The 24984-nt window shown below is 40.9% G+C and overlaps 1 protein-coding gene across 3 annotated transcripts in view; it reads right to left on the bottom strand.

Annotated features, from left to right (window-relative positions):
- Positions 1 to 715: 715 nt before the first annotated feature.
- The window catches only part of RNF24 (ring finger protein 24), a 49729-nt gene continuing 25460 nt past the window's right edge, over positions 716 to 24984 (bottom strand). For all 3 annotated transcript variants that reach the window (XM_077766928.1, XM_077766926.1, XM_077766929.1), the window contains 4 exons: positions 21837 to 21879; positions 19168 to 19209; positions 7053 to 7132; positions 716 to 6011 (listed from right to left, as the gene is read on the bottom strand). In XM_077766928.1, the coding sequence (XP_077623054.1) occupies positions 5873 to 6011; positions 7053 to 7132; positions 19168 to 19209; positions 21837 to 21879 (304 nt within the window). In that variant the 3' untranslated portion in view covers positions 716 to 5872. The remainder of the gene's footprint in view (positions 6012 to 7052; positions 7133 to 19167; positions 19210 to 21836; positions 21880 to 24984) is intronic.

Here is a 24984-nt window from a genome sequence, read left to right as displayed (position 1 = left end):
AACTTGCTTTTTACTTACATTTAGGTTAATTACATGCATATTTTGTTTTTAAAACAGGAGTAATTAGCAAAAAATGCATTAAAATTTTAAAATAGCAATTAAATATACAAAAATATAGCTTACAAAAAACTGCGAATGTTTAAAAATATTCTGCTGCAGAATTCTTAGTGTACAAACACGTCTATGAAACCCGAGGCTCAGAATTTCATAAACCCTTTTTTTTTTTTTTTTTTGAGGAAGTTATACAATATCTAGTGAATCAACCCCAGTGCGCTAAACTACAAGACTAAACTACCCCTCCTTCCTGGCAATGATGTCAAGAAACCCAGATGACAGTTACCAGGAATACTCTTGGAAGACCAGGCTCTCTCCAGGAGGAGCTTCCCTAACACTGGCCCCACGTAGCCACCTGCTCAAGCGCGGCCTGGGAGGGACAGTGTGCGGCTGGCCCAAATGCAGGCACAGGTTGCTGAGAGGAGCTTCACCAAAGTACAGACCGGTCCCTTGAAACTGGCGGGGACCACATTCTAGGTCCATGTCCCTAGAGCAGGGAGGGTAGTCTCCCTGCCCCAAAAGCCACGGAAGTGCGCACTGGATTGGTAAGCAAGGGTGCAATGCTTGGTCTAAAAGTGGAACAAAACTATTTGCATTTTGCAGCGAGTTGGGCTATAAAGGTGAACTAAATTTTTTGAACAAGCCTATTTTTCTCATGATATTCCCACTCAAATGGAAGCACAGCCCGTGACATGTGAGATCTTTCGTTGATCTACTAAAGAACGACTTCCAGTTAACAACTGCAGATTTCACCAGAATTTAGACGTGATTTTAGACACATTCATCTCTTTTACGTCAGAAACTAGTAATACCTGATATGAAAGACTCTCTATCCCAGGGCCAGATACTCAAGTGAGAAGGATGGCATTTCACATACACTTTCAAGTTTCAGGTTAGGGGTCTAAGTTGCACTTTCAATCCAAAGAAAGCCCTGGGCTGCTGCTCTGGGAGTCAGGACACCAGGGAAGTGGGTGAGAACCAGAATGCAGGAGTCTATGCCCCTCCCTCTAGGACTGCCTGAAAGAAGCAGCTTTGTAAGACATTTTTTTTTCTTTAAAGAAAAGATGATTGACTGGTAGGGTAATTTCTGTTGCTGAATGGAAAGAATTCTGTGGCAAGCATTTTCTTTTTAAGGTGTGTATAAAGAGTGGGGAGCGAAAGGGAGCAGAGCCAGGACCTTGAACATGGACGCTGAAGTGTGTATATCTATGGTTAATTTTGAGGAGACCGACCACCTACCTGCTTAGCATCATCTGAGACATCTGTCCCCCAAACAGAAGGATGCCTCAGGCTTCAGTTGCTGCTGCTTATCAGACTCCTGCCTCAGAAACACAAGAATTCGTCTAAGAAATCATGGCAGTTGTAGCCAGATATCACCTCCTCGGATAGGGCTGGGCAGGGGGGGAAAGGGGGACAGAGGGTATAAAGGCTGCTGGATCTGGATGAGAGAGGCTTGCATTGCTGTTCTCAGCAACACAGCAGAGCCTGCTCTTGGGTGTCCTGTCACAGACCAGACTGTCCTTGTGCACAGTCTGGAAACTGGTTGTGCTCTCATACTATCTGAGTATCTGGCAAGGGTCAGGGAGGGATTGCTGTTTCTGCTTTGTATGGAAAACTAGAATTTTAGTATGCTGCAATCAATAAAAAATAATGCCTTATTCAAAAAGGAATGCGATTGCAAAGATAACTTCCAATTATGGGCTCACCTTTTACAGATATTCTGACTTCTGGGATGGCTCTTCCCCCATGAATAGAAATGCTCCTTGATATACTGGTCTGGTATCACATGAGTAAAAAAAGGAGAAAAGATGTATATACCTGTGTAATCCCTGTTTATGTATAAATGGAACATACTATAAGTGGGTGTTCAAGGGGCAATAAGTTGGGCTTGCTAGCTTAGGGATGCAAGTAAAAGTATGATTTGTGAATTATATGAAGGGATTACTTCTTCAAAAACTTAAGGAATAGCTGCCAAGGAGCATTATAGGGAAAGCTAGATAGATGGAGGGGACTATGCAAGATCAGGTGAGGAAAAGGAAGGGACCCAGGCAAACACAGGCCCCACCCCAAGGGAGCCCCTGTATTTCAGGCGGCTCTTGCTGAGGTTTTGTTTCTACCTGAACTACAGAGGAGCCCTGCATAACTGCCATGATCCTGCTTATAATGAGGAGCTTCCACAACCCCAGGCCTACTGCCTACCAGGCTTTGGACAGTATGGTCCTCACGAGAGCCAGCAAAAATGTTAGAATTCTTAGATGACAGATAAGGAAACCAGCTTCGGGAGGTTAACTTGCATAAAGACACATGGCTGGTGAATGGCAAGGGATGATTCAAATCACTCAGCACTTGTTCTGTCCAGAGCTCTGGGGATGCCTCCCTGTGTTCACTTCATAATTCTCAAAAAGCCTTTCAGAAAAATAGTTACTACAGTTCAGAACAGCTTAGAGCAGGACCAGGTCACAAATGTGGCAGGCTTTGGAGTGGGGCTGTAGAAAGGGACAGATTGGTCCTCTGATAGGTCCAAGGGACTTGGCACTGGTGTAAAGGATCTTATATTGTCAAGATGTGTCAAGAACAGGCTAACAGGCAATGATGGAATGTTCCCTGTATTCCTCAGCTCAGACTTCCCCATGGACCTTCTATCATCTGGCCATTTCTGTCTAGTCCTGCTCCCTGCATTGGTGGGCACAGGCTACGAGGACCTTACCTGCCAGGGACAGGCCCAACCAAGTCACACTGGCAAAGAGAAACGACAGATGACAATGTCTTATGCCTTCTTAATCAGAAATCAAGTCAGGCTGGTTTTGTTCCCTGTTTCTAAAGCCACCTGAATTCAGCTGTACCCTTAGCAACAACTAGATAATGACGCAGCTACCCCTGGAATTTGGTTGGGGCGGAATTATGTTCTTTTAACCCACAGCATACAAGTAACATCCAGTCTCTAAGCTGCTTAAGACACATTAAGACAAAGTAAAAAAAAAAACCTGCCATGTCACCAGCCACTGGCCCAAGAGCACCAAAGTCCCCACGTGTCTACAGATTAACAGAAGTTCAACAACTTACCAACAAAAGAGAGACATGGCCAGGATGGCCTCAATGTAAGGTGTGAGCCTGTGGCAAGAGTATTAGGGGATCCTTAACTCATTCTTTAAGAAGTTCAGATGAAGATTTAACCTTGTCCACAGACAACTGTGTTTTAATCAGAATTAAAGGAAGATGTAAATTAAGCCCTTGCCATTCGCAGTAATGGCAGTGCAGCACAGAGTCCTGGAGGAGGACCCAGATGTGGGGAGCAAGTGCACTCAGGTTGTCCTGCTTAACCACTGAGCCACCCAGGTGTCCTACAGGTTGTCCTAAGAGTGGCAGGAACTGCTACTCTGAGTGACACTGGCTGAGCTGCAGTGGGACACTGAGCTAAGAGAGGAGATGATGGTGAGTGGACTGAACACTCACCACTCCACCCTGGTGAAAGGGCTGCATTTAAAAAGCCCTCTGCATTCACAGGTGTTGAGATCATTCATGTTGGTGGCACCTTGTGGGGGTTGGTGCCCAATGCAGAGTGCACAGCATTCTGGAGCTTTCCTCTAATGGCCAGAGCTATGCACCAACCACATCAGCTTGCCCTTCCTGTGATATGGGGAAATGAACTAATCTACCTACACGTACAGGGACAGAAGAAAGCTGCAACTGACCAGTTATAATCCTGCCAAAGCCAGGAGCTGAGATCTTGCAGTTTTTAGAGCACGAGAATTCTTGAGGGGAAAAATTCTCTTTCCTGTTGGAACCCCATAACAACAAGGTGAGGTTGGTTCCAAGGCCATTCCATGGAGAATGGTGGGTGTTGGCCACAAATGAGGCTAGTCCAGAAGCAGGCCTCCTTTTGATATTGGTCACTGGAAACACTTCACTGGAAACTGGGTGACTTGCAGCATTCAACTCTATTGTGCTACCAACACAACGCCGAAATGGTGAAAGTAGAAGCATATGAAAAGTTCTCAAGATGCCCAACAGGCTAAGGCTTTCATATAAAAATACCCCACACTTCCTTGCCCTGTTGAAGCAGCAGCCAGTTGGCGTGCCATGAATAGGTCACACGGAGGAAGGAAAACAGCCAATTCTGACCAACTGGATTTGTAATTTTCCCATCTGGATTTTGTCCAGCACTTTCCTAGGCTAATGGGAATTTTCCTCCTCATCTGACCCCAGCCATCTGAGCCAAGGACAGGTTCTATTGCCCATTCTAAGATGGTAGAGACGAATCCAGAAAAAAAATCCCTGGAGACCTGCCATAAACAGAGTAGTAAAGCTTCATTCTCTCTCCATACCATGCAGGCCACATGTCCAATGAGAAACTGTCCTCACACACCTGGGGAATGGAGCAGGGGCAAAGCTGCTGACAAGTCCACCCTATAACAGAAGGAGGTGGAAAAGCACAGTGCCGTGGAAAAGAACTTTCTATCTAACCCAAAGCCACTTCAGATAGCAAATTTATACAGTATTCATGAATCCAAATGGACTTCAGTCGCCCCTAGAAAAGTTGGACAGAAAGAGCCAAAGAGCAGCATGCATTTCTCTCCTATAGAGACACTTTCAATTACTTATCGCAAGTCTGGACACTGAGGCACACGCCAATGGGTGAACAGCCCTACAGGAGCTTCCTGAAACTACCTACAATTTCAAGTGGATCCCCGGCTTCAGAATTCTATAAAGATCTTATTTGGGATGCTTTAAATTGTTAAAAAGTCAATGACAGGCATTTTCCCTTAAGTAGAAACATGGCAAGAGGGGTAAGGGAACAGAGGGAAAGAGTGGGGAGGAGAGTCAAGGGGTCAGCATCCTCTCAGCAGGGCCGTGAGGACTGGCCATTCTCAGGAAGAATCTTCCCTTGGGAGTGGTCTGAGGGGCTCACAGCAGCTCCTTACTGAGGCAGTGGGCGAAGACCAGCAGCTGCACTGGAACCCCACTGTATGGGGGTGTGGGCAGCACCCTGGGGCCCCATGGGTCACACAGGGACAAGTGGGACTCAGACCCAACCCCTGCTGGGGCTCCTGATGGGCGGCTTGGCTGGGCCTCACTGGGGAGTTGCGGGGGGAAATAAGAGGAAATGACTTCTGACCAAGCCTTTCCAAGCACATCTAATGTGTTTAGATGATTTGATAAGCAAGTGTCGTGAACTTGAGGGAGAAGGAGTGGCGAGGGGGCACTGCTGCTCTGTGGTAACCAAAGCCCTTGGGTTCCAAGATGACCTTATCAAAGGAACATAATGTGAAAAGCCTTGTTGGCACTGCCTCACCAATCACTGGCAACCAGTCGTGCTTCAGCTGAGGTAACCGCTGGTTTTACTTGGCTCAGGGACTGCCGGGAGGGTCTGCTGCTGCAAAGGCATGCACGGTCTGCATAGAAGCTCATCTGTCCACAGGGTAGGGGGCGGGGGTGGCTTTAAAGACCTGCCCTCAGTTCCCTTCTCTTAACAGTTCTATCTTCCCTTCTGCTTCATAAAGATTCACCTTGACATGGAGAGAAGTATCTGGGAGACAGTAATGGCATCAGCAAGAGACCCTCGTGAAGTTTCTTGAACGTAACCGGAAGGGTTATCCATCATCTACTCCTCTCCTCTTGGCATGGGGTAGTGTCAGCGTGCTTTGGTTGTCACAAGACCCAGCAGTCTGGCTTCCCAGCTTAGCTGGCCCGAGTTCTTCATGAGGCAAAGGAAGTGGCAGCTGGTGCCCCAGGTAGAGCAGCCAACGCAGAGACCGCTTGTGTTCCTCCTGGCTCCACATGGACGTTGGATCCCACAGCAGTTTGATCCTTGGGGGAACTATACAATGTTCTCTGCCCCGGGCAGGGGCCCCTGCGGGGGTCCACGGTCCTGCTTACTGTGCAGCTGGGCCAGCTGCAGAACCGGCATGTTGCACAGTGGACACACTTTCCGAACCTCCAGCCACTTAATAAGGCACCTGGAGGATGAGAAAACACAGGAGGAAGATGTCAGTCCCGGGCTTATGGCGCCCCCTGCCCAGATGCCTCATGGGTTAAACATATCTGCCCCTCTAGCGGGGTGGGGGCTGGTGTGATCAGATCCCAAGCAGCTCCATCAGCAGATGGAGAATGCCTTTTATTCTCTGGAGGAACCAGACCCTCTAATCTAAACGGTGATATGAAGAAGCCACAGCATGCTATACCCGCAAATCATCCATGACTTCTTAAAGGATGAAGTACACTGAGGAGGATGGTGAGAAGTAGGGGAAATAAATTTTTAACAGAAAAGACGAAAAAGTTGTGATAGAAGGGGGAATATTAGTATGTTGGCATAAGAGATAGCCTCACACTACCATTTACATTCATACTTTATTTTGATTTAAAATAACTATGGTTTTGATTAAAATAAGTTTTTAGGAATAGAACCTCTCGGAAAATTCCCTGAAGTAGCTGTTTATAGCCTGAGCTCTAAGGAGGTGTGGGCACATCTGGCCCTCTGCCCAAAGTCCTGCCTGGTGGTCATGTTCCACCACCGTGGTCCCTCCTAATGTCACGTACGTGTATGTACGTACACACACACACACACACGCGCACGCACGCGTGCACACAACCTACCTCACTCCCCCCGCCCCCCCAACACACACCTACCTCACCCCACAGGATGCATTCAGCTTGCTGCATTACAGACCAATCATGAAGCTGTCAAGCTTGTCTGGCACTGTTCCAAGCCCACAAATAAGTTGCTTGATGTGGCTCAAATTCAGGTCCCTTTAAATAATTCCACACCAGGAGCGTCTGGGTGGCTCAGTCGGTTAAACGTCCAACTTTGGCTCAGGTCATGATCATGCCATTCCTAAGTTCAAGCCCTGCCTGTGTTGGGCTGTGTGCTGACAGCTCAGAGCCTGAGCCTGCTTCGGGTTCTGTGTCTTCCTCTCTCTCTCTGCCCCTCCCCTGCTTGCACTCTGTCTCTCTCTCAAAAAAATAAACACTAAAAAAAATAATTCCACACCAGTACTCACTTTCTGTGAAAGGCATGTTTACATGGACAAATGCCCAATTCATCTCGAGGCTTGAAGTCTTCTAGACACACTGCACAGAGCTGAAAGACAAATTCATATATTAGGTAAGGTGCTAAATACTCCCGCAGGCCGCAAAGTAAAGTGCAGGCCCCGGAAGCCAGCCATTTGAAGGGACTTACAAGGTCCCACAACTCCTTAAGTGAAAGAAGCAGGCTTGAATGGGCCAGGTCTTCTGAAAAAGAGTCTCCTGCTCTTCCTGTCACATACCTTCAAGATGGAGGGCAGACAGGAGAAGACAGCAAGAGGCAGCTTCCCTTACTTCAGTACTCAGAAGTCTGACTTAGGTCTATTCTCAGTACATAGGCTGAACATACAGCGATTTTCCTGTGGTGGGGGAGGGGCTGACTTTGCCAGGGAGTGCTGTGCCCGCTCAGCGCAGCCCCTGAGGGGGACTCCTCATGCCCTGGGGCAGGCCCTGGAGCCCTCCTTTGGTCTTCACAACGTAGAAACTCTAAACCATGGCCTAGCCTGCAGTAACGTGCTTTTTATATAGTTCCTGGGGCCCCTCACTTACGTGCTGCCGTGTCCACGTCTTTGTCATATATAAAGTCATAAAAGAGCTTCTATAGTTAAATTTATGAAAATACACAGATGGGGCCAGACTCACTTTCTGACAGGTGGCTAGGCTCCACTGCCTGGGAAGAGGCCTTCACTTCCAGCCATAGTCCTTGGGTACATACCAGTGTCCACGGACATCAAGTACTATTGCATATACCCACTTTACAGGTGAGAAAACAGGCTCAGAGCCACCCTGGTGAGTGGCCAGAGCTGGCTAGGGACCCAGGTGTGTTGCACTGATGTGCTGCTGTACTAGTCTGCCCGACGTTTGAACTCCTCCCTGCTTGCTTCCCTGTCCATCTCCAGGGATCCTAATTCAACCATCACCATTTCTTGTCCATCCCACTGACATGGCTTCCCTGTTGCCTATTTCTTAACCTATAATGTGTAACCCAGTGTCTTCTTAGGTTATGTTACAGGACACGTGGCTCTTGGTGCCCTGTCACTAGTGCTGTGAATGTTGGTTTTCCAACACCCTTCTATGGGGAGCTCTCAGGGGCCTTGTGTACGCAGCAGACAGGATCTTCAGGGAGGAGGAGAATGGATAACTATCTTCCCAGATTCAGACTTCCCATGAAGACAGCCAGAGAGCAGGGGACAAGGAAGGACAGACAGCAGGCCTTGGTTCAGACACCCACTAGCTTTGGAACCTCTGTCATCATGATACCCTTCAAGCTCTGTTCCTTCATCTGTATGGTGGGTACACTACCTGCCTCACTGTCATCAGTTCAGACTGGGGGCAGAGCTGAGGCGGCAGTAAGGCAGTCTACCAATATCAGTTGTTTTTATTTATGTTTAAATTTCGTGATGGAAGCACTATCGTTAAGCCCATTTTTGACCTCGGGAGGAAGACTGAGAACCAGCTCTGTGGGTCAAGATTAGAAACTAGCAGTTCCAGCCTTGGGGGTGATTTTTTGGTCCTCTGCTTAAAAGAGGAAATGATGTTCCCATCTGGTAGCCTATACAAATAGGCTCTCCTGTGGCCACACCCAGCTTCCCTCCCAGCACATGGAGGGAAACAGGGTCAGGACTGCTTGCTGGCTCTGCCCTGTGGAGATTCAGCATTGATCCCACCAAAGGGCAAGAAGTTGGACAAGCCACTCATTTTAATTTGCTTATTTTTCTAGGATCCAAAATTAGATTTATAGTCTTTTTAAAATGGAGTTACAATTAATGGTTATAATGTGCTATTATGTTGTTAAACAAATTCTAAAACCATAGTCACCTGTAAAAAAAAAAAAGATAAATTCTGAATTAAGTGCCAAAAGTGACCAAAAGCCAAGGGAGAAAAAGCCTTAGATCTGACTTTTTAGAGGTTCCATGAAGGGCTAAACTAATTTTACAACTTTATAGGTCCTATTTTGCACTTAACAGTATTTCAACAACAGACGGCTTGTCCACTGTAACTTCTCATACCTTTTTAAAAATGGAGATATATTTCACATAATATTCATCCCTTTAAAGAATACAATTAAGCAGTTTTTAGTATATTCACAGAGTTGTGCGACCATCACCACTATCTAATTCCAGAGCATTTCATTCCATGCTCCCAAAGCCCACACCCATAAATAGTCACTCGCCATTCCATCTTCTCCAAAGTCCCTGGCAATCACTAATCAACTTTCTGTTTTGATGGATTTGTCTATTCTGGTCATTTCCAGAATGGAATGGAAATCATTAAACGGTATCATACAATAAGTGGTCTTTTTTTGTCTGCCTTCTTTCACTTAGCACAATGCCTTCAAGGTTCATTCATGTACCATGAATCAATATTTTATTTACTTTTATGGCTAAATAGTATTATGGATATACCATATTTGTTTATCCATTCATTAGTTGATGGCTACTTGGATTGTTTCTACCTTTTAGCTCTTATGGATAATGTTGCTCTACTCTAAACAAGTAACATGAATTTTCAGTTCTCTGGGCATATATCTAGAAATAATTGTTAGGTCATATGGTAACTCTAATATTTAACTTTTTGAGGAATTACTAAACTCTTTGTTTACCAGAATGGCTACATCATTTCATATTCCTACCAGCAGTGTATGAGGGTTCCATTCTCTATATCATCAGGTTATTTTTATTGTCTTTTTTATTATGGCCATCCTAGATGGTATTAAGCGGTAATCTCATTGTGGTTTTGATTTGCACTTTCCTAATGACTAATGATGTGCTTATTGGCCTGTTGTGTATCTTCTTTGGAGAAAGGTCTGTTCAAAATTCTTTGCCCATTTTTTTAGTTGGGTTATTTTTCTTTTTATTATAGAATTGTAAGAGTTCTTTATATATTCTAGACACAAATCCTTATCAGACAGCCAACTTATTTTGACAATGGTACAAAAGCATTTCAATGGCAAGAGGACAGCCTTTTCAACAAACGGTATTGGAGCAATCGGATATCCGTAGCTGGATATCACCAAAAGCACGATATCACTGCTAAAGCCTAAGCAACTGAAGGAAAAAAAAATCAATAAAATGGACTTGCTCAAACTTAAAAGCTTTTGTTCTGCAAAAGACCTTGTTAGGATAGAAAGGCTAATATAATAAAATATTTGTAGTTCTTTTTATTTTGTAGGCTTTTTATTATTGAGTTGTAATAGTTATTTCCATATTGTGGATACTATCTACTCTTTTCAGATACAAGATCTGCAAATATTTTCTCCCTGTGGGTCATCTTTTTACTTAATTGATAAGGGTTTTTAAATTTTGATGAAGTTCAATTTATTATTTTCCTTTGGTTGCTTGTGCTTTAGGTGTCATATCTAAGAAACCATCATTTAACCCAAAGCCACAAAAATTTATATCTTTCTTTTTTTTTTAATTTTTAAAAAAATTTTAATGTTTTATTTCTGAGAGAGAGAGAGAGACAGCCTGAGCAGGGAAAGGTCAGCCAGAGAGAGGGAGACACAGAATCTGAAGCAGGCTCCAGGCTCTGAGCCAGCCGTCAGCACAGAGCCCGACATGGGGCTTGAACCCACGAACCGTGAGATCATCACCTGAGCCGGTTAGATGCTTAACCGACTGAGCTACCCAGGTGCCCCAGTCAATTGATTTTCAACAAGTGCACCAAGACAATTAAATAGGGAAAAAGTAGTTGACTGAACAAATGGTGCTGAGATAACCAAATTATGTAAAATAATGAAGTTAGAGCTCTGCTTCACACCACATATAAAAATTAACTCAAAAATGGACTAAAGACCCAGATTTAACAACTGAAATTACAAAACTCTTAGAAATAAACGTAGATATAGGGGCACCTAGGTGGCTTAGTCGGTTGGGTGTCCAACTTCTGCTCAGGCCATGATTGGATTCTGTGTCTCCCTTGCTCTCTGGCCCTCCCCTGCTCATACTGTCTCTCTCTCTCTCTCAACACTAAATTTTTAAAAAAGTTAAAAAAAAAATTGACCATAATTGTATAGATTTGTTTCTTAAATTAACTTTTTTTTTTTTAAGTTTGAGAGAGAGGAAAAAGTGCACATGCATGCATGTGTGAGTTGGGGAAGTGAGAGAGAGGGAGAGAGAGAATCCCAAGCAGGCTCCATGCTGTCAGCACAGAGGCCTGATACAGACAGAGCTCGAATGCAAAAACTGTGAGATCATGACCTGAGCCAAAACAAAAAGTTGGATGCTTAACCAACTGAGTCACCCAGGTGCCCCATGTAGGTTTGTTTCTGAACTCTCAGTTCTATTCCAGTGATTTGCACATCTCTCCGTATCACACTGTCATCATTATTGAAGCTTTGTGTAAATTCTAAAATTGGGAGGTGTGACTCCTCCAACTCTGTTCTTTTCATGATTGTTTTTGGCTATTCTGGGTCCCTTACATTTCCATGTGAATTTTAGGAACTGCTTCTCAATTTCTACCAAAAAAAAAAAAAAGGCACCTGTGATTTTGATAGGGACTGTGTTAATTCTATAAATATTTGGGGGAATACTGCCATTTTATCAATAGTAGGTCTTCCAAACCACGAACATGGTAGGTTTTTCCACTTATACAGGTCTTCTTTAATATCCTTCAATGATATTTTGTACTTTTCAGTGTATAAGTCTGAGCTTCTTTTGTTAAACTTATTCCTAGTTGCTCTTTTTGATGTTGCTGTAAATGGAATAGTTTTCTTAATTTAACTTTTGGATTATTCATTGCCAGTGTATAAAAATACAGCTGGGTTTTGTATGTTGATCTTATATCCTGGACATTTGTTGCACTCATTTATTAGCTTTCCTGATTTTTGGTGGATTCTGTAGGGTTTTCTGTTTTTATAAATTCATGTCATATGAAAATATAGTTTTGATTTTCCCTTTCCAATCTGGATACCTTCTGTTACTTTTTCTCGCCTGACTGCTCTGGCTAGACCCTGCAGTACAATGTAGTACGACTGCAGTACAGTGCTGAATAAAAATGGTAAGAGCAGGCATCCTGGTCTTGTTCTGATCTCAGGGGAAAAAGCTTTCAGTTTTTCACTATGAAGCATGATGTTAGCTCTGTGTTTTCCATAGATCAACTTGAGGAAGTTCACTTATACTCCTAGTTTGATGAGAGTTTTTATCTTAAAAGAATGTTGAATTTTGTCAAGTCCTTTCTCTGCACGTGCTGAAGTGATCATGTGTTTTTTTTCTCCTTTTATTCCGTTAATAGGGTGTATTACATTGACGGATTTTCCTTTGTTGAACCAACTTTGTATTCCTTGGGATAAATTCCATTTGATTATGGTTTATAATTCCTTTTATATGCTGGTGGATTTAGTATTTTTTCTATGTTCATAAGGGATATTGGTTTGGAGTTCTCTTCTTTTGTTATGTCTTTGGTCTTTACATTAGGGCCTAATAGGAGATAGGAAGAGTTCCTCATCATTAATGAGGACTTCCATTTAATGAGAACTTCATTTTTTGAAGTTAAAGAATGGATTCTATGATGATGTTATCCCTTCCAGAAGCTGGGATAGGAATATACGTTTACTGACTGGTTAGTCTATAGATACTTGAGTTTGTTTCTTTTACATGTTAAAGTCAGAAAAGTTCTTAACTGATGGCACCTGCAGAAAGCAGAAGGAAGCTGGGTCAAGTAGCTCCAAAGTAATTTTTGGCAGCCTGGGAACAGAAGAAACTTCAAGTCTGTGGGGGCAGTGGGGGAAGCATGATATGATGGCCCCAGACTCAAACAGCTAGGGTCACACTATTTTTGTTTTGTATCTAAAATGTGTTTATTGGGATGGTTTCCCACTCATCTTGATTCAAGTGCTTTTAGTGCTGCTTTTATCTGAAGGAGCATCCTTCTGTTAAGTCTTGCTTTTCCTTCTGTAGTTTGGCAGGGAACAGTGAAGTAGCTAACACACAAACTACAATTTGTGCGTGGTTAAAGGCTGTGGTGATTTTACAGCAACCTGGGCATTTCACATTCATGAAGTAGGAATTGGGGCTCTACACTAGATGGCTTGTGTTTCCTCTTCTCTTCTGGAGAGGGATGGAGGAGATTCTGTGTGAGGCCATGTTCTTGTGGGGAGGTTGTCACCATGGGAAAGGCTAGGGTCACATTCTTTCTCTATGCTTGGAAGCTGGATAATATACCCATTCTACTCAACTTTCTTAAATCTCAATTTCTACAAATGCAAAATAACGAATAATACCTATCTTATCTAAATTTTTAAAAATGTGAGTTCCCTTGCTTAAGATAATTATATGAAGTGACAGATATCTTGGTAATCTTGCCACCTTGTATACTGATTCCAGAGGCAGCATTTCTAGTTCAGAGGTGTCATTTAAGGTTGGTAAGGTTGGTTCTCATCTTTGAGAACTATGAAACAACGTAAAGATGGTTGTGCCATTCAGGAAAGGTCCAACTTTCTGGTTCCAAATGAAGTAGAGTGGACAGTTCCTAACATGGCCCTCATGTGTTCGTATCACTGGCACATTACTGTACATGCCTCATGCATATGTGGCCTTCTCTCCCATGGGACCAGTGTTCCCTAATGGAAGGGAGAGACTATACCCACTCAATCTCTAGAGTCCTATATACTGTCAGTTCCTTAAAACACTTTGGATTTTTGTTGTTTGCTTTTTACTACTTTTGCTATTTTAACAAACATGGGACAAACCTCAGTTGGGCTCCAAATATTTGTATATCAATTTAAAAGTAAAATTCAGGAATGTGATTTGTAAGAAGATGGATCAATAGTCCTAGAAAGGCTGAATGGGTTTAAATCTCCTCCTATATAAGACAAGGAGGTAGTAAAACCTGCACTGCCAGAACTACCTCATCACTGGAGCAAAGGGAAGGGGATGAGCTTATGGGGAGGTAAGAAGAAGGAAAAGATATTCTTTTACTTTACACAGGGGGCAACTCCAATGGGTCCGACCTTTCTGTAGTCTCTTCTTGTAGAAAGCAGGGCAGAACAGGGCCACAGTGTATCTGCCACACTAATCCTCACCCACCCTCTTGCCTGACCTGAGAAAACTGATGGCTCTTCCTAGTCCTTGTGCAGCTAGGTTCCCAGGTGGTGCTGAGATGCAGAGGGGAGCAGGGTCGCCTTTCTCTTTTGTACATACAAGTAAGAAGAGGGGATGGGCCTGAATTTATTCAAATTTGGAAGCTACATGGATGGTTCTCCCACTGTATTGTGGATGTGGACTCAGGGTTCTACAAAGCTATGCATATTCTGATCAACCCATATAAGCACAGCAGGTAGATGAGGCCATCTCTGGTGGGTGGCAGCACAGAAAAGAGTGCAATGTGGGGGCACTGGGTGGCTCAGTCAGTTAAGCATCCGACTCTTGATTTCAGCTAAGGACATGATCCCAGGGTCGTGAGGTGATGCCCCTTTTCGGGCTCCATGCTGGGCGTGGAGCCTGCTTAAGATTCTCTCTCTCTCTCTGCTTCTCCCTAGCTTATGCATGTGCTCTCTCCCTCTCTCTCTTCCCCCACCCCCCAAAAAAGTCCAATGCAAAAACAAAATATGAATAATGGCTGAAAATCAGCCTTGGTGAAAGTCAAACCTACATATTTATGAAGCTGAGTAAACCACAAACAGGATAAATCCAAAGAAATCCATGCTCAGCCATATCATAATTAAATTATCGAAAATTAAAGACAAAAAAAAACCACCTTGAAAGCAGCTAGAGCAAAAAGACACTGATAGAGGATCAATTATTTGAATGACTGTGAATTTCTCATCAGTAAAGGTGGAGGCCAGAAGAGGTGGCACATTTTAAAGGTGCTGAAAGAAAAGAAGTGTCAATTTAGAGTTCTATGCCTTTGCTTTAGGATAAAAATGAAATAAAGACATTCTCAGATGAAGGCAAACTAGCAGAATTCACAGCCAGCAGATCTGCTCTAAAAGAAATGCTACATGGGGCGCCTGGGTGGCTCAGTCGGTTAAGCTTCTGACTTCGGCTCAGGTCATGATCTCAGTTTGTGGGTTCGAGCCCCGCGTCGGGCTCTGTGCTGACAGCTCAGAGCCTGGAGCCTGCTTTGGATTCTGTGTCTCCCTTTCTCTCTGTCACTCTGCTGCTCTCTCTCTCTGTCTCTCCCCCTCTCTCTCTCCAATATAAAAATCATTAAAAAATTTAAAAGAAATGCTACAGGAAGTTAACCAGATAAAAGGAAAATGACATTAAGAAGGAAACTTGAAGGGGTGCCTGGGTGGCTCAGTTGGTTAAGTGTCCTACTCTTGATTTTGGCTCAGGTCATGATCTCACAGTTCATCATAGTTCACGGGTTCAGGTTCCCTGCTGATGGTGTGGAACCTGACTGGGATTCTCTCTCCCCTCTCTGCCCCTCCCCCCACTCATGCATGCACATGCATGCTCTCTCTCTCTCTAAACATACATTAAAAAAAGAAGGAAACTTGAAATATTAAGAGTGAAGAGGAACAGAAATGGTAAATATCTGAATATTTATGACTATTCTTCCTCTCCAGAATCCTTTAAAATATATTTGACAGTTTTAAGTTAAAAATATAACACTGTCTGATGGGACTGTCAATGTATATAGATGTAATATGATAGGGAAAAAGGTAAAGAGGTCTATCTACATGGTAGAATGTTTCTACATTCGAATTGAAGTGCTAAAAAAAATGGTTCTAAGTATTTATTTTGTAATTCTCTAAAATATTATACAAAAAAGATAAAGTCAAATTACAAAAGATACTAAAAATGGATCACTAAAATGGATTGCTAAAAGTCTTCAAATAACCCAAAGAAGGCAGTAAAAGGGAAACAGAATAATGAAAGAGGGAAAAACAAAAGACAAGTAATAAAATGGTAGACCTAATTCCAAATATCAATAACTGCCTTGAATGTAAATGGTCTAAACACACCAATTAAAATAAAGATTGGCTGAGTGGATTAAAAACCCCCACCAGTACCCAACTGTATGCTATCTATCAGAAAACTCACTTCAAATATAATTCCACAGGTAGACTGAAAACTAAAGGATGGAAAAAGACATGTCATGCAAACATTAATCAGAAGAAAGCTAGAGGTGCTATATTAACATCAGACAAAGATTTTAAAGCAAAGAAAAGAGGGATATTATGTCTTGATAAAGGGGTCAATTCACCAAAAAGATATAAAAATCCTAAATGTATAAATGCACTAAAAACAGAGCTTTATATAAATCAGTAAATATATAAATCATGGAAAGACATAATGTGTTTTTATATTATAAGACTCAACATGGTAAAGATGCCAATTTTCCCGACTTACAGATTTAATGCAGTATTAATAAGAATCCCAGGAGGAATTTTTTCTTCTTTTTTGTTGATATAGACTAGCTGATGCTACAATTTATATGGAAAAGCAAGGAACTAGACTAGCTACAACAGTTTTGGAAAAGAAGAATATGGCTGGAGGAATCATACTGCCTGAGTTTGACTTATTATAAAGCTACCGTAATCAAAATTGTGGTGTTGGTGAGGAAATGGGTGCATAAATCAATGGAGCAGAATATAGAATCGAAAAAGAGAGTCACAAAATATGATCATTTGGTTTTTGACAAAGGAGATTTAATGGAGAAAGGAACTACTCATCAAAACTAGAGCTGGGGACACTGTGGTGAAGAAATCAAAGACAATGCAAATAGGAAGCAGATCATAGACTAATGCCCAGACTCTCAAGCTTGTCTTAAAGAAACCCAGATCTGGCAACAACTGGCCTGCATTCTCCCATGGCAACAATTAGCTAAAGCTGAGTGCTGGCAACTCTTTTAACAGGACCTGCATTCCCTAGAGTGTCAGATTCCACAGCACCTGTTTTTCTTGACACCAAGACTCCATTAGATGTCATTTGTGAACCCACTTACATGACTGTTCTGTTGTTACTCTTAGAGATCTCCTTCTCTGTATCTGTGCCTCTATTAAAAAGATGGAGAAATAAAAACAGGGAAGACTACGGGTATTAAGAGAGGATATTTTTCTTTACAGGATAATATATTCTCATGTTTTGAATATGTATATAGTACTTCCTTAGCTTCACTTAGTATAAGTGTATAGTAAAAGCTTGCCCCCATCTGGTAGAAAAAATTAAACAAAAATGATATAGTCACAGCTGTAGAGCTGGCGAGGGAGACAGGGGGTGTGTCTGGGCATCTGAGCCTGTAAGGTACCAGGAAGGCTCCCTTAGGGGAGCAAAAGTCAAGAAGTAGTTATATGATTATGCAATACCAGACCCCCTTAAGAACTTCTTGGTATATATCCCAGATAACAAACAGCACCCTTTTGCACACTCCAGTGTGATTTTCTTGTTTACAGTCTTGTTAACTGCCTAAGAGCAGAAATTGTATTATGCTTCTTTGTGTCTCTGTAGTTTACTAAATGTCTGACATGTTTTTATGTATTCAATAACTCAAAAATTATTTTAAAAGCAATATATTAACTTATTTTCCTTTTTAAGACCATTACATATAAAACTAATATCATGTTTGGCCAACTTCCCCTAATCTTTTTAGTCTTCTATGTCCTATGTGATCATGCAAACTTCTCAAACACCTTGCAGTATGCATATGAATCCATGAAGAATATGGTGTTTATTTTAGTTCACATATGTGTTATAAACAATTATATCAATTTGTAATTTGCTTTTTGCAGATTTCATTAGAGATCTAGCCCAATTGATATATTTACAGATAGAACTCAGTCCTTAATTTTGTCTGCTTTTATAGTACCTCACTATATGAATCACTAGATCAGGTTTCTTTTTCTTCCTTCCCTCTCTTGGTAGATAATCTTCAGGTATATCATGTTTTATTTATTCACTACACCACTGAATGACATTTAGGTTGTTTTTGATTTTTCACTATTGTAATTATTCACTAATAATAGTATCCATATCAAAATTCCATATGCTTATGCAGGACAAAGTTGCCATCACTGTATAATTAGGCTACAGGAATGCACACACACATAAAAGTCTGACAAAATAGTTTCATCAGCAAGAAATGCAACTGGAAAGAACCAAATGAACTGCAAAAAATACATGATTGTCTCTGGAAACAAACTATATATAGAGCAAGGTTAGGTTTTCCTAGCTATAGTTTCAAGTAATGGGGAAAGGGGATCAGTAGTTTAGACTCAGCAAAATTGGAATTGATGCGTGCAGGTGAAATACTAACTGTGATACATAATGATGCAACACAGCGTACTCATTCAAGATAAAGACCCATTATAACTAATGTGTCAAAATGAATAAGGAGAACTTCTGTTCCTGAGGAACCTGGCTATTCAATATTGGTAATGTATGTCAGAATTTAATTTTCCATTTACGGTCATCAAAGAGACTGCAAATAGAAAAGAGATCATCCTCTATCATTTTATGTTAATTTTGGGAAAATTTAAAAATCAAACAAATGGATGCTTGGGTTTAATCCAAGGTTAGATTTAAAATGCTGTAACACAGCAACTTTTTGTTAAAAGAATGCAGATGAACTACTGCGACCTCATCAAGATAAAAAGCTTCTGCACAGCAAAGGAAACAGTCAACAAAACTAAAAGGTGATTCCATTCCAATGGAATGGGAGAGGATACTTGCAAATGATATATTGGATAAAGGGTTAGTATCCAAAATCTATAAAGAACTAACCAAACTCAATACCCCAAAAACAAATAATCCAGTTTGAATCTTTTCTTGAGCTATTATCTAATAAAAGTGATATGCTTAACTATCATTATTTTCAGAAGTTAAGAAAAATTAGGCTTATTTTAATCAGTCCTTAATAGGATCATTGAAAGTGAAGTCACATAAAAATCAATTGTGAGAAAACAAGAGAGTAACACAACTCAGGGGCGCATGGGTAGCTTAGTCAGTTAAGTGACCTACTCTTGATTTCAGCTCAGGTCATGATCTCATGGTTTGTGGGATAAAGCCCCATGTCTGGTTCGGCACTAACAGTATGGAGCCTGCTTGAGATTCTCTCCCTTTCTGCCCCTTCTCCACTCGTTCTCTCTCTTTCTTTCTCTCTCAAAATAAATTAATAAACTTAAGAAAATATTTATAGGCAACTTACCTCATGTAAATTCAATTCTTTTACTTTCTCTTTTAATATAACCTGTAAGACACAAAGTATGTCATACCCATTTAAATCTGTAATTTAAAAAATTTCTCATTATACTCACACATATTTTTCTTTTGTATGTGTAACTCATTTTCCCTCTTACTCAATATTAGAGAAAATCTCTTTTATAACTTGAGACAGAACATTTTTTTAGCAACATTTTTTCTTTTTAAAAAAATTTTTTTAATGTTCATTTATTTTTGAAGGAGAGGAGGGAAAGCAGGGGAGGGGCAGAGAGAGAGGGAAATACAGAATCTGAAACAGGCTCTAGGCTCTGAGCTGTCAGCACAGAACCCGACGCGGGGCTCGAACTCACAAACTGCGAGATCATGACTTGAGGTGAAGTTGGATGCTTAACCAACTGAGCCACCCAGTGCCTCTAGCAACATTTTTTCAACTTGAGCAATGATGCAATGCTCTCCCAAAAAGCACTTTTAAAATCCCTTTGAGTATAGACTAAATTTTAGGAAAAGACATTAATACATTCTTGTCTGGACCTAGTGCTAACATAGGAGGATAATAAACGAGGTTGACTCTCATGACTGAGTAAAACACAATATTGGTTGTCACTGAGTGTGATTACTAATATATAAAAGATTTAAAAATAAGGTCAATCTTAATTTTAGAAGTTTTGCTTATTATTTTACATCACTATCCCCAGGAAATTTTAGCTTTACCCAGAGTTATAGAAATGAATTTAATATCCATCGAGTCCCGAACCTGACTCTGTGGTGACTGGATACCAGTTGAAAAAATGCCAAGTGATAAGAGTGCACATTATTATTTAAAAAGATAATTTCTAGGGCGCCTGGGTGGCTCAGTCAGTTAAGCGTCCGACTTCGGCTCAGGTCATGATCTCATGGTTCATGGGTTCGAACCCCCGCATAGGGCTCTGTGATGACAGCTAGCCTGGAACCTGCTTCAGATTCTGTGTCCCTCTCTCTCTCTGACTCTCCCCTGTTCACGCTGTCTCTCTCTGTCAGAAATAAAACATTAAAAATAAATTAAAAGAAAAACAAAATTTCTGAGAACAAACAGCTTATTAGAACTACATTGCCATCGGGGCACCTGGGTGGCTCAGTCGGTTAAGTGTCCAACTTCGGCTCAGTCAAGGTTCGTGGGTTCGAGCCCCACGTCGGGTTCTGTGCTGAGAGCTCAGAGCCTGGAGCCTGGTTCAAATTCTGTGTGTCTCTCTCTCTTTCTCTGACCCTCCCCTGCTCACGCTGTATGTCTCTCTCTCAGAAATAAACATAAAAAAAAACAACTACGTTGCCAACTTAAAGTGAAGAAACAGGCAAGTGAAATTTGTAGAAAATCTCCCAATTTTGAGTATCTTATATTCCTGAACCAAAAAATGGTTTTCAGGGCAAATTACATTTTCAGAAATCAAAGGCTACCATCCGGCTATGCAGGGATGTACCAAATTTCTAATGCAATAGATATTAGAGACCGTTTTACTTTCTGTCTTGTTACTGTATTAATTCTATCAGTCAATTTCACTTGTTAAATAACCATCAAGGCCAATTTTACTTTCTACTTAGCTTGCATACAAATATCTTAGAGGCTGCCAAATTTATGATAATATTGAGACAACAGGATTTATTAATATAGAAAAACTAAAACATTCAACTCTGTATACAAATCCCACATGAAGGTCGACCTATGGGGAAGAGTGTGGGGTTACCTATGAACATCAGTGTGTCTCAACAAGGAGCTCAGATTTCAGAGAGACACAAACAAAAGATGTACAAAAAGATATGTAATCCTAAAATGGTGACATGGTCCTGTAGTGTCAGTGTCAGCAAGGTTAAAGATTTAAATGAACTAAAGACTGCCCCACAATCCTGCAAAAAAACCAAACCAACAACAACAAAAAAACCCCTAAAAAAAAACAAAAAGCAAACAAAATCCAAAACACAGAAAGCAAAAAACTAAGGGCAACAAAAATAATTTCATACTTTGGGCCAAAAGAAAATTAAGGAACATGTAGGCCCACTGTTTGGTGTAACATGTTAATGGATGACACATGGAAGAAAAAGCAAATTTTACTTGGCCATCAAGAAAAGCTCAGTTTATTACCTTAAAGAACAAATCAGCAAAAGGATGACAGTACAAAGGGGTAGGGATTAACAATAATGACCCAAGTATTTGGACTTCTGGTGGAGTGACATTAGTAGAAAGGGGGAGGAGATGAGATCACTATCATACAACTGGTCCCCTCTGAGGAACTGATATCTTCTACTGGAAGAGGTAAAATAAATTCATTTCACGGAATCTCTGAGCGCCACAAGATTAATAGTAGCTTTAAGGATTATAAACCACAGCACCTCCCTTTAGCAAAATGCTGGCTAAACCTCCCTGTTATATTATTATATCATCTGAACTTTCTATAACTTCAAATATTAAGAAAGAAAATACTGAAAGAAGTTGATCTATTTTGTATTACTAACTGGCAAGTGAAATGCTAAAATGAACACAAGTAAATTCAGTCCCAGTTTAAAATATGAGTGGAAATCTAAGTTCTCATTTTTTGGGCAAAACAACAAAACAAAAAAAACACCCAAAAAGCAAAACAAACAAACAACACAATGATTAAAGCTAACCGGAAGTAAATTTCTCACCTGTTTGTAAGCATAAAATTCTTTGTGTGCTTGATGTCTTAGCCTAAAAGACAGAATATGAGCAATGTGATATTGAGGTTTCCAATGTAACAATTTGATAAAATCTTAACCATTATCCTGAAAAATACCCACATGACCTGTTACCATGTTATGAGAAAAAACATAAAATGTTATCCAAATATTAACTTCAAGTGAAGTCTCATTAAGACAAAATTGGTGACAGTCCTTGTTTCAGTAATATTTATCACATTTTTCTTAATTAAAAAAATTAAGTATAACATCCATCTAATAATGTACAAAACCCTTAAGAATACAGCTAAATGTTAATATATATATAGTTATACACTACTGTAACTATAACCCAGATCAAGATATAGAACATTTCCAGGACCCCTGAAATGACTCCTCCCAATCAATGTCTACTCTGAAGAGGTAGGTACCCACTATCTTGATTTCTATCACTACAGATTAATTGTGCTTGTTCTGAACTTCACATAAATGGATCATTTGGTACACTTTTTGTGTTGGCTTCTTTCAGCTAACAATTAACTTGTGAAATTCATCCACGTTGTTGCAGTCAAAATCTTTTTGACTGACATACAGTGCTGCACTGTATGAATATAAGACTACCCATTCTACTGTTGATGAATATTTCAGTTACTTCCAGTTTGGGGCTATTATAAAGCTGCTACACAAATTCTTCTACATGTCTTTTAGTGGACATATAGACTAAATTCTGTTGAGTATATACCTAGGAGTAGAATTGCTAATCAAAATGCTTGTACCAATTTCTACTCCTAGATGTAACCCATGAGAGCTCTAGCTATTTTACATCTTTGTCACTACTTGGTAGGGTCAATTAAAAAGATTTTAACTGGGGTGCCTGGGTGGCTCAGTTGATTAAGCATAAGACTTTGACTCAGGTCGTGATCTCACGGTTCATGGGTTCAAGCTGTGCACTGGGTTCTGTGCTGACAGCTCGTAGCCTGGAGCCTGTTTCAGATTCTGAGGCTCCCTCTCTTTCTGCCTCTCTCCTATTTGTGCTTTCTCTCTCAAAAATAAACATTAAAAAAATATTTAGCTACTCTGATAGGTCTATTCAGTGGTATCTCATTTCAGTTTTAATTTACATTTCCCTAGTGATGTTTAGAATCCTTTTATATGCTTATTGTCTGTTTGGATACCTTCCTTTAGAAAAAGCCTATTTGGGTCTTTAAAAAGCCTTTTTCTTGTTGATTTGTAGGAGTGCTTTATATATTTTAGATGCAAGTACTCTGTTGGGTATTGCAATTATCTCCTACTCTATGGCTTGCATTTTCATTCTCTTGATGGATATATCTTTTGATGAACAGAAGCTTTTAATTTAAATTAAGCCTAATTTATGAAGTCTTCTCAATAATGTCAGTTCTTTTTGTGTCCAGTAAAGAAATCTCTGTCTACCCCCAGATCATGAAGATATTCTCTTATGTGTACTGTGAAAACAATTTATTTTACCTATCACATTTAGGTATTCATTTGAAATTACTTATGATCCATCTGAAATTAGTCTTTATATATGATGTGAGTAGGGATCAAGATTCTTTTTATCCACATGCAGGTTTTCATTTGACTCATTTATTGAAAAGTCCCTATTTTCCTTATTGCATTGCAGTGTTAGACCCAACATGTGGGTCTGTTTCTAGGGTTTCTATTCTGTTCCACTGGTCTATTTGCCTATTCTTTTTTTAAATTTTTTTTTTTATATTTTTTAATTTATATCTAGGAGAGAGAGAGAGAGAGAGAGAGAGAGAGAGAGAGAGAGAGAGAGAGAGACAGCGTGAGCAGGGGAGGGTCAGAGAGAGGGAGTCACAGACTCTGAAACAGGCTCCAGGCTCTGAACTGGCAGTCAGCACAGAGCCTGACGCGGGGCTCGAACCCACGAACCGCGAGATCATGACCTAAGCGAAAGTCGGACGCTTAACCGACTAAGCCACCCAGGTGCCCCATATTTGCCTATTCTTATATACTGGGTTGAATAATGTAAAAAATTCATGTCTGCTGGAACCTCAGAATGTAGCCCTATATGGAAACAGAGTCTTTGCAGATCATTTAGTTAAAATGAAGTCATATTGGGATTAGGGTAGACCCTAAATGCAATACGACTGGTATCCTTAGAAGAGGCCTGGAGAAAGGGCACTTGGTCTGAATGTGCTTCTGCTCCCTCTCTGCCGTATACTGTGGATCAGCAAGTAGTATACAGAGTGCAATTTCAAATTTTAAAATTTATTTCTGAGAGAGAGAGAGAGAGAGAGAGAGAGAGAGACAGCATGAGCAGGGGAGGGTCTGAGAGAGAGGGAGACACAGAATTGGAAACAGGCTCCAGGCTCCGAGCTGGCTGTCAGCACAGAGCCCGACGTGGGGCTTGAACCCATGAACCATGAGATCATGACCTGAGCCGAAGTTGGAAGCTTAACTGACTGAGCCACCCAGGCATCCCTTGTAGGTTAGGTGTATTAAATGAATTTTTGATTATAATATTCTCAACTTACATTGGGTTTACTGGGATGTAACTCCATCATAAGTTGAGGAAGATCTGTACATGTATATTGTTCTCCACAGTTACTTTCAACTCTGTCTTAAAAGGTATTCTCCAGTTTAAAACTAATACCAGTATAGGGGTGCCTGGTTGGCTCAGCTGGAAGAGTTACGCAACTTTTTTAAAATTTTTTTTACAAATAGTTTATTGTCAAATTGGTTTCCATATAACACCCAGTGCTCATCCCAGTGCCCTCCTCCATGCCCATCTCCCCCCANTTTGACTTCCTCTTTGCCAATTCTGATACCTTTGATTTCCTTTTGTTATCTGATGGCTGATGCTAGGACTTTCAGCACTGTGTTAAACAACAGGAGTTATGCAACTCTTGATCTCGGGGTCGTGAGTTCAAGCCCCACACCGGGTGTAGAGATTACTTAAACTTAAAAAAAAAAAAAAGAACTAATACCACCATAACTTTTAGGTGTGTCTCCTCTCACCTCCATGATTCATTCTTTCTCCCAAATCCTTCGCAACTAGCTCACTCTCCTTAATACTATTTATGTATATTGTATATATAAATATGCCCAAATTTCTTAAGACAAACACCAAAATACTGCCTTGATTCTACAAGCA

This window comes from Crocuta crocuta, unplaced genomic scaffold (genome assembly GCF_008692635.1).
Source record: "Crocuta crocuta isolate KB4526 unplaced genomic scaffold, BGI_CrCroc_1.0 scaffold15, whole genome shotgun sequence".
Classification (NCBI taxonomy): domain Eukaryota; kingdom Metazoa; phylum Chordata; class Mammalia; order Carnivora; family Hyaenidae; genus Crocuta; species Crocuta crocuta.
The sequence above is the reverse complement of the archived record's forward strand: the minus strand, read 5'-3'. Positions and strand labels throughout refer to the sequence as shown.